Raw genomic sequence first — 12,331 nt, forward strand, 5'->3', positions numbered from 1 at the left:
TGGACTTGCTCCAGTCTGCATCATAGAACTTACCTCTTTATATTCCTGTCCCTGCTCTCTCAGCTCATCTAGCCCAGCTTCCTGTGTGTCCTTTCACAGAATCTCACTGCTGCTGGTGCAAGAGCCTTCTCCTCTGCAGCTCCTGGAATCAGGAACAAAATTCCTTCATCTCCATCTCACCTCAAGTAGCCTCAGAAAGCATCTTTATCTCCCTTGAGTACCTCTTTAATTTCTGTCCCCCTCTGCTGTTTGTTATTCCTTGCTCAATAACTATGTCATGTAAATCTGCAAAATACAATAGGATATAATTGGCACGAAAAACACTCTGCAAAATAAAATAACGTTTTTTTATGAATAAGCATGTGTTTGAAGTTGTCATGGGATAGTTTCACATTATAAATCACCTGGAGAGGCATATAACATTGTGACGAGGAAGACATGAATGCAGTCCAATGTCAACATTGGGGACAATTAAAAGTAGGGTGGATAGACTCCTAAGCACTTCACTTCTTTCACATGGTCCTCCATGCTCAAGAGAGCATTTTGGCTTGTGGTGATGGGCCATGGTGCTTCTGTTAGATGAGAGAACTGAGCAAAAGTGCAATCATGACATAGAGAGATAGCGTTGCCTCAGGAAACTTTACTTTGTTTAGAACTAACAGTACTTTAATGAACTTATTTTGATCATAGGTGCTACATGAACCGCTGATCGATGAGGACCCAGTTTTCATTGCCACATGCACAGAGCGGGAGCTACGCAAAAGGAAAAAGCGGAAATTCAGCCTGTGGGTTCGGCAGTGCTCATCTACTGGTTTCATCTGTCAGGTAGATTGGTCTCAGTGCAATTTCTAGCAGACAGGTGTGTGCACAAGACTCATCAGAATTGCCAGCTTTGCTGGCAGTCTCAGCAGAGGCTGAGAATTAAATGGGCTCTGGAGACTGAACCAGACCTCTCTGACCCCTGCAGATGGTACCTCCAGATGGATTAGTACGGTTTCTAATACCGTTTCTAGTACCATCAAAGGAAGCTTGTACTGCCACTGCCCATGCTATACCTGTTCTGTGGCTAAATAGAGGGTTTCTGTTTCTGGAGCTATCCAACTGGCTACCAGCCTTAAATGCATTATAATAATTTAAAAAAAAATAAAGCCAAGCCAAAGCAATAGGGAATCTCACCATCCCAAAGATATGAGGGATCTCTCCTGTTCTTTAATTGAATAATTTTTTTCTCCAAGCATAATACTGCATATATCAGACAGTTCAAGTTGTATCCATATATGCAATAGAATTAGTCAAGGTGTAGCATCCTGATGGCCTGCATTCTGTGGCCAGTATATTAGGTTCCCCCTCCTAGCCCTCCAAGAAAGAAAATCTGACATTACCTGAAGATGACGATATAAGAGCTTGAATGTAAGTAAATTAAGTCTTCTGGTTGGGTATGTTTTACAAAACATTTTGAGCTAGATTTTTCGGCAGAGCCACTTATTTTGGTGCCTAGATGATGGGGGAATGGCCCCAATTGTGAGTGCTGAGCACTTTTGAAAACTCTGGCCCACGTCACCAATGGTGTACGCTATATGGATAGCTCTCCAAGAAAGAATTTTATTCTATAAGAGAGGTTAGCTGGAAATAAAGGTCTGCATTTTCAATGGTGCAATAGCCTGACAAAGGAATGGGGAGAAAACTAGAATCATATACTTCCCCCTGTCAGCTTTGTCAGCAGCAGCTTTCTCTGTCCCAGCAGCCCCAGGCAAGGGCTCCCTGTCCCATCCAACCACCCACCCCCGTTGCCCTGATTGGCATGGCTGAAAGGTGGCCAAGCTCCGAAGGCAGGGCTGGGGAGAGACCGGGTGGCAGAGAAGCTGCGAGTGGGGGGACTCAAGTAGGGGAAATGTGTATGTGTGAGAGCAGATGGGGGGGTTGCCTCTTGCCTGTGTTCCCAGGCTCTGAGAGGCCCCACAGAGGGGGGAGAGAGAGAGAGAGAGAGGGAACGGCCCTTCACACATGGAACTACAACTCCCATGATGCTCCTGTACCATGTCTGCAGCTGCGTGGTTCCTTGCCTGGGGCTGCTAACATTGTGTAGCAACCTTGGAAGTTTCCACTCACTGGCTTTTGGAAGGCAACATGCAGTACAGCAGTAGTGTACTTAGTCTCCAAGGAGACCTCTCCTTCTCGTACATGCAGGGTATTATTGAAGGACAATAGGGACAGAGACAGAAGAATAAAGTTCACAGATCTATCCAAAAAACCTGACAAGACAGCAGCCATGCCACAGATTTCAGATACGCTGAGCTGTAATTAGATTTTATCCCACAGGCTTCTCCATTAATGCGCTCTTTAAATGGATGAGTCAGTGGAAGCAGAGGACACTCGGCACCTCACAGGATCAGACCCAGATGCTCTCTCACAATTATGAAGTTGACACTCATGCCTGACTTGCATCCAAACAACCACCAGCAGCTCCTTAATGGCCCTTTCCATTATGTGAATAGGTGAGAGCGAACACTGAGAAGCATGAACATTCATTCCAAAATAGAAAACGTACAGGATTTTGCCAATTACAGTATCAACTACAGACTTTAAGTACCAAGATCAGCACTATCACCCCGCTCTCCGACACAGTCACAGAGGCCTTGCAGAAGCCAAACACTTACTTGGTGACTGCCTGCTGTTCTGTGAAGGAGTAAAACAGTATTTTTCTTAATGTACCAAAAAAAAGGTTTTTAGCTGAGTTTCATATAAAGACATCATAGATCCAGATAAGAGGAAAGTTCTATGTCTCCCTCCCTCCACATCACCACGCCCATCCTGCAAGTCTGCCAACATAAAAGCATGTTGATAGATAATGGGTGACCAAGCTTCCTCTTGTGTGTTCTCAAAAAAGAAGCTCCCATATGCAGGCAAATGCAGCACAAAATGCTGTAACACCAAGGGGCCAAATTCCACTCTGACCCATACATGTACAATGATCTCAGTGGGAACAATGGTCACTTGCTTGTGGGCAGAATTTGGCACTATACATATTGTATACAGGAAATTTAATGACAGGTTTCAGAGTAGCAGCTGTGTTAGTCTGTAGCCGCAAAAAGAAAAGGAGCACTTGTGGCACCTTAGAGACTAAAACAGTCTCTAAGGTGCCACAAGTACTCCTTTTCTTTTTGAGAAAATTTAATGTAATTCAACTAATTGGGCCCCTGTAAGCAGAAGAGGACCGAGCTACAAACAGGTCAACTTGCTTACATTTGTTTTTTGAAGTTATTCACTGAATCATTTCTGTGAACAATTCTTGGTGTGTAGCTCACCGATAAGTTTGTTGCTAGCATTCAGTATTTTAAATTTGAGCTGTTCAGAATGATCATGTGGTTTTGGTCTGCTCCCTGACTGGATGAGCAGAACTCTGAATCAGATTTTAATGTAAACAAATATTCATATTTACAGGTTCTACATTCATTCTCTATGAATATTCTATAATATGCTTTCATAGTTTGCTGTCAGGGTAATATTCCTGCCAGCAAACTAATTCATTAGAAACTTAATGGAACATAAAAAGGTGCTTAAAGACACTCAAAGCACATTCATTTATGTTACAGTATTGGCCCAGCTCTCTCTCCTGTGCTATGAATAACTTGATTCCAGAGTTGGCAATTCAGGTCCTTGCTTTCAGATGAATTTCCATTTTGTACCACATGTCTGCCTCAGAACTTCCTAAGCAAAGCACCACCTCTCAGTTACTAATGTCTTTCTCGTGTAGCTCAGCCATTCAGCTAAAACAAGTAAGAATATGAGCTAAGCATAGGCAAACCCACTTTGGACAAAAGAACTCAAAGCTTTCTGGAGGTTTAAAATTTCTCTCTCATTTTCTACTTCCCTATCCCCATTTTTCATTCCATGTTATGAATATTATATATCGAGTGCTAAAAGCAATGTTTAGTGCGCTTGTATTTTCTTCCATTAGAGTTGCTGTACTGGGAAAAGAGCTACTCTTTGCTTTAACCATGCAGTGGCCAGACAGAATTGCAACCACAGCACAGCCTCCAATCTGATGATCCTTTTAACATTCTCCCATCATTAGTATCAATACATTTAGCCTATTTAGGTAAGTGAGGCAGAACAGTTCTGTTCTTTGCAAAATTAACTCATTTGATAGCTAGCTGCAAAGAAAAGGAGTACTTGTGTCACCTTAGAGACTAACAGATTTATTAGAGCATAAACTTTCGTGAGCTACAGCTCACTTCGGAAAGTTGGGTCTTTCGGTTAAAGTGTGGGAGACAGGAGCTTTGGGTTTATGCTGTCACTTTAAGGCAAAGAGTTTAAGTGAGATGCCTAGTTTCTCCATCTGTAAAACCAGGATTACATCGTTACATCAATGAAGTCACACAAATGAGGGTCATTCTTGTCCGTTGCCAGCTTGTGCAGGTCAAGGAGTGACTGGTTCACATTCTTTTCCAGGTGCAAGGCACACTCCATTGCTGTCAACCCATTCTCCCAATCATCACAATCTGGTTTCTTGATGTCCTGCAAAAAGATGTACTGCATTCCAGGGCAACTTCCTTCAGGATAACTGAAGTCCTACATTGCAGGTTCTTCTGCACCAAAAGCTAAAACTACAGGAGAATCTATCAGCCATACACGGCTGATGAGACAGAGCTAAGTAGTTCAGATTGGTGCGTGCACACACTAGTTAGTTTCTTACATTGTTGGACTTTTCCCTCACAGTTGCTGCAGATAAATGAATGTTTGTAAAGTGCATGGAGCGCGCAGGTGGAAAGCACTTGAAGTGTGAATTATTAGCAGCACTACTACAGGCATTGCAGATTGGATTTGCCTCCTCTAGGGAATGCCAAATTTACAGAAGGAACACTGAAGTTGGGTTTGAACTTGGGCCTGCTGTCTGTCCTACAAGCAGAGCCAGCAGGCTGTTTTTCCAATATATTTCCCGATGTATTTATTGCTGTTGAGGTGCTTTTTAAGCCAAGACTTTAAGTGCAGTTTTCTGGCTACAGTCCTGTGGTGGAAGGGTTTTCTTCTTCTTTCTGAGAGCATTTGCTGACACTGTTTAAATCAAAACCCTAGACGTGCCTTTTGATTTCACTCTCTCTTGATTTCTCCCTCACCAACACTCTGGAATGCTTTACTTAACAGATCTGTGTAAATGTAAGTGATTAATAGGTCACTTAATAGTGCTAACTACACCCCCATCTGCTCACTGCAGACTGTTGGCACTACCAGAGCTGTCACTAGGCATTTTAGCACCTTGGGCAAGTGGAGCAAGCATATTTGTGCCCTCTATGGGGTTTTTTAGATAATGAGTTAGAATATTAGAGTAATGATAATGCATTTATTTTTGCATATCAGTACAGTATATAGACAATAAAAGCTACAATATGATACTTTTAGTTGCCACATTACTTTTCACACAGTCGTTTAACATCCCTATAGTATCCTCTGACACCTAAGTGTGGAGACAGAGGAACATATATTGCTGCCCCAAACGACCTTTGGTCCTGTTCACCCCAGCATGGCCACTAGGGTGATTGTGGGCCAAGCTCAAGTACCCGGTACTTAGTTGGAACTACCAACTGTCTCGGAGGATGCCATTCTTCCTGGTGTCCACCAGAAAGAGTTTCCTTGTATAAAAGTCCTCTTTCTACAACAAGCCTGGATCAATTAGAAGAGCTGAGAGGCGGTGGGTTGTTCCGGGCTGCCGTCCAAGCTCTCTGGAGGCTTTCATCTGCTTCCTATTCGGTCTGGAACTGTTCCCTTGATGCTGGAGACATCAGTTCCTCACTGGATTGTGGACCTAGGCTTGGTTCCTCTTGAAGCGATGTAGGGGATGGGGCTGTTTCCGATGACTGTGAACCACTCTCCGCTGGTGCACTTTGTTGGGGTTCAGGCTCCGGCTGAGCCTCTTGTGTAGGGTTATCGGCTGCTGCCTGTTCCGGGACTGGCTCTATCTGGGTCTCTGGGACTGGATCCACTACTGCCGTTGCAGACGTTGGCATGGGGTCTGGGTCCATCACCTCTGACCGGGTCCTGGTAGAAGTTTCCGGAACAGAGCTAGGCAGGACGGCTTGCTTAGCCTGGCTGTGGGTGACCATTCCCACCCTCTTGGCTAGCTTCACGTGATTGGCCAAGTCTTCCCCCAACAGCATGGGGATGGAATAGTCATCATAGACTGCAAAAGTCCACGTTCCTGACTAGTCCTTGTACTGGACAGGCAACTTGGCTGTAGGCAAATTGAAAGAGTTGGACTTGAAGGGTTGAATTGTCACTTGGATCTCTGGGTCGATTAAATTGGGGTCCACTAAGGAAGCATGGATAGCCAACACTTGTGCTCCGGTGTCCCTCTATGCGGTGACCTTCTTCCCGCCCACACTCACAGGTTCCCTCCGCTCTGAGAGTATCTGGGAGGTATCTGGGCCTGAGGACCTCTGGTGTGATTCCGGTGCAATGAACTAATCTGTTGGGGTTCTTGGGGCAGTTGGCCTTCACATGCCCCGGCTCGTTACATTTAAAACATCGTCCAGCTGACGGGTCACTGGGATGAGGTGGGTTGCTGGAGAATGGCGTGGCAGGACAATAAAGCGTCTGGAGTATTTCTTGGTGTGTAGTTGGGGCCTTGGGCTGCCCCTGGTAGTAGGGTGTGGTCTGAGGGTGTCCCTTCTGGTATCTGCTCCAACTGCGTCCAGGGTTGTTCCACTCTCCTCCCTCCACCCGTTTTGTTCTGGCTTGCCCCGCCTCTCTGGCAGTCTGGGACTGCTCATATCGATCAGCATAAGAAGCAAGACTTTCTGCTGAGACCATTTCCTTATCCCATAAACACTGTTTCATTTCCTCCTTGGACATATTCAGGAATTGCTCCTGAGCTATCAACTCACACATTCTGTCAAAGCTAGTGACACCCCTTCCTTGGACCCATTTATCTAACAGATCCTTCATCTGGTATAGATAAGCCACATTACTTAGTCCAGGCCCTCTCTTAAGGGTTCGAAATTTTATTCTGTATGTTTCAGATGTAATTTGAAATTGCTTTAAAACCAAATCCTTGAACTTATTATAGTCAGAAGCCTCATCAATAGGCATCTTATTGAACATGTCCAGAGCTCTTCCAGTTGATTTTGCGACTAATGTGGTCATCTTGTGAGCTTCAGGAATTTTATGGAGAGTGCACAGTCTCTCAAAGGTGAGAAAATATTCAGCAATATCACTGGATTCATCATACTGTGGACATAGTCGCTCCCATTTGTGGATTGTTGGGGAAGGAGCGTTAGGGTTATCCAGTAGATTTCGCTCAGCCCTTACCTTCTTCAACTCCAGTTCATGCTTCCTCTCTTTTTCCCTTGCCTCCATTTCTTTTTCCTTTGCCTCCATAGCTCTCCTGTGGGCAGCCTCTTGGGTTTTTTTTTCTGTCTCTCTCGCTGCCTCCAGTTCTCTCCTGTGGGCAGCCTCTTTGGCTGTTCCTGCCTTGGGCTCTGTCAAGTTTACCTCTCTGTTTTTAACTAACTTTACACCCGAGAGTTAGAAATCAAACAAAAAAACTTGGCTTGTCAAAATATATATTTAGAGAGAGAGTGTGCTGTAACTGGATACCTATGTTCTCTGATAGTGATTGTCAGCCTACAGAAATATCCTTAAAAAAAACCTAACACCTTTGTCTCCAGGCAAATAGACAGAAAACCCCTTTAGTTGCTTTTTGTAGGTAAAAAACAGCAACTTCAGGTCTGTGAAGACTTGTGAATTTCCCTGCAGGAGGTTAACTACCCTGCCTTTAGGCAGAGAAAACTCCAGCTCACAAAAGACAATTCCCTTTTGTCTCTGCTCTCGCCCCCAAGCAGAGACAAAAAAAACCCTCTAACTGCTTTCAGCTTAAAACCTGCTTTCCAGCAGCCCAAAGGAAAAAAAAATTCCTTTTAAAATCTGTGCTTCTGGTTCAAAAAATCTCAAAAATGATTTCAAGTTAATCCCACCGCTCTGCCACCATGTCAAGGTTCCTTCCCCACTTTGAACTCTAGGGTACAGATGTGGGGACCTGCATAAAACCTCCCCTAAGCTTATTTTTACCAGCTTAGGTTAAAACTTCCCCAAGGTACAAACTATTTTACCTTTTGCTCTTGGACTTTATTGCTGCCACCAGCAAGCGTCTAACAAATATATAACAGGGAAAGAGCCCACTTGGAAACATCTACCCCCCCAAAAAAATCCTCCCAAACCCTACACCCCCTTTCCTGGGGAAGGCTTGATAAAAATCCTCACCAATTTGCATAGGTGAGCACATACCCAAACCCTTGGATCTTAAGAACAATGAAAAAGCAATCAGGTTCTTAAAAGAAGAATTTTAATTGAAGAAAAAGTAAAAGAATCACCTCTGTAAAATCAGGATGGTAAATACCTTACAGGGTAATCAGATTCAAAACATAGAGAATCCCTCTAGGCAAAACCTTAAGACATAAAAACAGGACTATCCATTCCATTCAGCACAACTTATTTTATCAGCCATTTAAACAAAACAGAATCTAACGCTTATCTAACTGGATTGCTTATTAGCCCTTTACAGGAGTTATAACCGGCATTCCTGCTCTGGTCCGGGCAAAAAAAAAAAAAAAAAAAATCCACACAGACAGAGAGAACCCTTTGTTCCCCCCCCCTCCAGCTTTGAAAGTATCTTGTCTCCTCATTGGTCATTTTGGTCAGGTGCCAGCGAGGTTATCTTTAGCTTCTTAACCCTTTACAGGTGAAAGGGTTTTTCCTCCGGCCAGGAGGGATTTAAAAGTGGTTAGCCTTCCCTTTATATTTATGACAGCTGTGGTGATCGTGAAATCAGATTATGCTGTACTTCAGCATGAGAGAGTGCCAATGCCAGGGTTACAGTGATTGGATGGACATATCACTGAGGTGATGGCCCCAATCCGTAAAGCATGCCAGGAACAGACTAGCTGGGTCACAGCCCAGAATGCGAAAAACACAGGTCACAGTAGACATGCTAAAATAACGAGGAGTCCTTGTGGCACCTTAGAAACCAACAAATTTATTTGGGCTTAAGCTTTCATGGGTTAGAACCCACTTCATCAGATGCATGCTTCGCCAGTGCATATCTCACCAGCAGCCCCAATCCAGATCTGCAGCTAATGCAGATTTCCCTATTGCTCTCTTCACCTGTACAGTAAATGGCTTGTATTATTGTCTGTTTGGACACAACTGAAAATTGTCCCTAGCCCAAAATTAGAGACCTTTAAAAAGAAAAGCCCAGTTGTGCTAGGCATCCAGGGCCAGTGTGCCATGAAGGTGTCAGTTCCCCAATGTGTGAGTGCACCTGGCTGGCCAGTTATTGGAGCATTATAACGATGGATCAGAGGGAGGTTCCTTATTCTGCTCTCTCTAACAAAGATTGACTGAGGCTGGGGCAGCAACAAGTAAGGGTAGGTCAGAGAAACAGGAAAACGCAGCTAAAGCAGGGAGCAGGACCTGTTTTATCCCTACTGACTATTGACTAAAAAGGCATGTTTTACTTGTGCAACGTTTACTTCTTTGTTTCTACTGTGGCTTCCCCTAGCTGTAAATTGCAAGCAACCCAGGAATTCTTAATTTTTCCTCTCCGAACACTTCCTCCTAAGCATGGAAGCCATTCTGTCTCCTCCCCCCAGCTCTGCATTTTTGTGAACAGGACGGGTGGCTCATCCCATTGGGCTAACCGTTACCCTCTCTGCCACCATGTGGCAGCACCTCAACCCTGGCCTGAACCCCGGCTCCAACCCAAAATTTTGCTCCTCAGTCCCTCGCCTGTCCCTGCCTCCTGCTGTTTGACACCCCCCCAACCACCCCCGGCCCAGTCAGTTTCCACCCCCTGGTCAGACCCTGCCCATTTTCCCCCTAGTTTGCCTCCCTTTAACTTTAATTCTCAGCAAGGGCAGCAGCTTTAGTAGATGTTACTGAGCAATGAGCATGCTCAATAGGAGCCAAGCTGGCACTCAGCATCCTGCCTGCCTGCCTGCCTGCCATCCCACCAGGGTCTTAGTGCTGAGGAACCTGCTCTGGTTGTGATCACTTGCCCCACGATCCAGCAGGGAGGGAAGCCCTGAGCACCCTGGGCTCTGGCCCGACACCACTGGACCTGATCCTGCAAGGGTGGGGGCTGACACCACTGGGCCTTTGATCCTGTGTGCTGCCCCATTTTTACATCCCCAGTGGCTCTGTATCCTGGGCGGCTGCCCCGCTCAGGCCACCCTTGTTGCAGCCCTGCTACTAAAGGATTCAAAACAGATCTGTCGAAGCTTTTCATCATGCTAGGACACTTCAGGCTCTGTCATTCCTTTTGCTAGATGTCTCAAAGGGGATGACCAAGTACAAATGCCAGCTGAACTTGGTCAGTAACTACTTAAAGGAGGGGAGGGGGAAAAGTTATTAATAAGTAACATTTAGCTCTCATATAGCACTTTTTTCTGTAGATCTCTAAGTGCTTTACCAATGCAGACAAATGTTTTTATTATCCCCATTTTACAGATGGGGAAACTGAGGCACTGAAGTTAAGTGGCTTGCTCAAGATCATACAGTGAGTCAGAGGCAGGATGAGGGCCAGAAGCCAGGTCTTCCTATGCCCAGGCTTGTGTTTTATTCACTGGATCATGCTGCCTCTCCAGGTCAGCATACGCCTTCCTCTCTCCACTGAAACCTCTCCATACAACCAGCACGTGTTCGGGGGACCATGAAGAGAGAGAGTGTGTGTGTGTGTGTGAGAGAAGGGGGCAGGGATAGACTTGGGAAACAGCCACTGTTGACAGTTGCAGTGTCTCTTGTAGAAGCTATTGCTGAGCCAGGCTTCCATACGTACCTGTAGAGTCCTGCTCTGTACTCTCACGGGGGCGGGGTGTGGGGATGCATACTGGGAGCTAGTGAACAGCCCATGCCAGTCATAATCTTGTCTCCTCTTCATTACTTCTTCCATTGCTCTTTTCAGGTGTCATGTATTTCATCTGAGAATTGTACCCTGGGGTGTTTCAATTCTGTACAAACGTGGAATTTGCAGCTTCACAGTAGCTTTACATTTGCCATCAGAGCTTTGTATATCAACAGAATCACTTATATTTAGCTTCTAGGGAACTTTACAGATCTGTCATAATGTAGCTTTTTGTCCTGGCTGTATATTTTTGCTCCCCAACTTCTAGTGAGACCCTGTGTATCCTTCGCATGAATGATTTTCCACAAGGTAAAATCATCAGCACAGGTGCTGGGGAACATTATTGGCCTAGTGCTAATGTCTATTCCAAGACCCTAAAGCCGTGGTGGTGGCGGCGGCATCTCATCTCTCACGGTCTTTCTTTCCCCAGTAGCCTTTTAACAGTCTGCATTGTTTTCTCAGCCAAACATAGTTGCTTGGGAATTTTTGAGGCCTGGTCTACTTGGAAAAAGTTGTTGACTTAGCTACGTCACTGAGGGGTGGGAAAAATCCACAGACGAATTCTTCCTTCGACTGAGTTACCCCTGCTTGGCGGGGGGGGGGGGGGGGCTAGATTACCTAGCCAAAGGGAGAACCCCTCCCATCAGCATAGGTAGTAGGTCACTGTAGTGCTTCAATGTGGACATCTGAAGCTGTGCTTCTCTAGCATTTCAAATGTAGACAAGCCCCTGGTGACAATCAGGTGACTGAATTCCCATTCTCTTGCCACCATGTGAAATGCCTCTCAAACTGTAATGTGTTTTCCAATAAACCTCTCATCAGGTGAGCCCAGCATTTCCAGAATGTGGTTGGGGTTTTTTTTTGGAGGTGGCAGGGGAAGGGGCTATTGGTTTTTGTACTAGATCAGCATATTGCTCTGGCATCCGAGGGCTATCCTATTCCACAATATGCTGATTAATAGTCTGTTCTGAGTCCATATGCACTCAAGTTCTATGGGATTAAGTGTTTTCCCTGAGTTTGCCATGAGCCATCTGTTTTTTTTTCCAGACTTTGTTGGTTTCCCATTTCATTTCACTCACTGGCAGAATGTTCACTAGCACAACAGTGTGTTTCATTTTCATTAATGGCCATCTGAAATTTCACTGATTCTAGATATATATAAGTCATTTAGTCCCTTGTGTTGGTTCTGTATTTGAGCTCCCATTTTTAACTGCTTATCATGGGAGAAATGAGTCTGAGAAAACGTCAAAGATTAAGAGAGAAAAAATTGTTTACCTCTAGCCCAGAGTTGTTCAACCCAGATGGGTTTCCTTTCTACATTACTAACCTACTATTACTATTAATTATTTGTATTGGAGTGCTCCACTGTGTTAGGATAAGAGACAATTCTTGCCCTGAGGAGCTTACACTCTAAGTAGACAAAACAAAAAACAAGCA

General features: G+C 44.9%; 1 protein-coding gene across 1 annotated transcript in view; it reads left to right on the forward strand.

Annotated features, from left to right (window-relative positions):
* The window catches only part of PGBD5 (piggyBac transposable element derived 5), a 107,767-nt gene that overhangs the window by 60,478 nt on the left and 34,958 nt on the right, over positions 1–12,331 (forward strand). The window contains exon 3 of the mRNA XM_073338036.1: positions 691–825. Coding sequence (XP_073194137.1) covers positions 691–825 — 135 coding nt within the window. The remainder of the gene's footprint in view (positions 1–690; positions 826–12,331) is intronic.

This window comes from Lepidochelys kempii, chromosome 3 (assembly GCF_965140265.1).
Source record: "Lepidochelys kempii isolate rLepKem1 chromosome 3, rLepKem1.hap2, whole genome shotgun sequence".
NCBI classification, from domain to species: Eukaryota; Metazoa; Chordata; order Testudines; family Cheloniidae; genus Lepidochelys; species Lepidochelys kempii.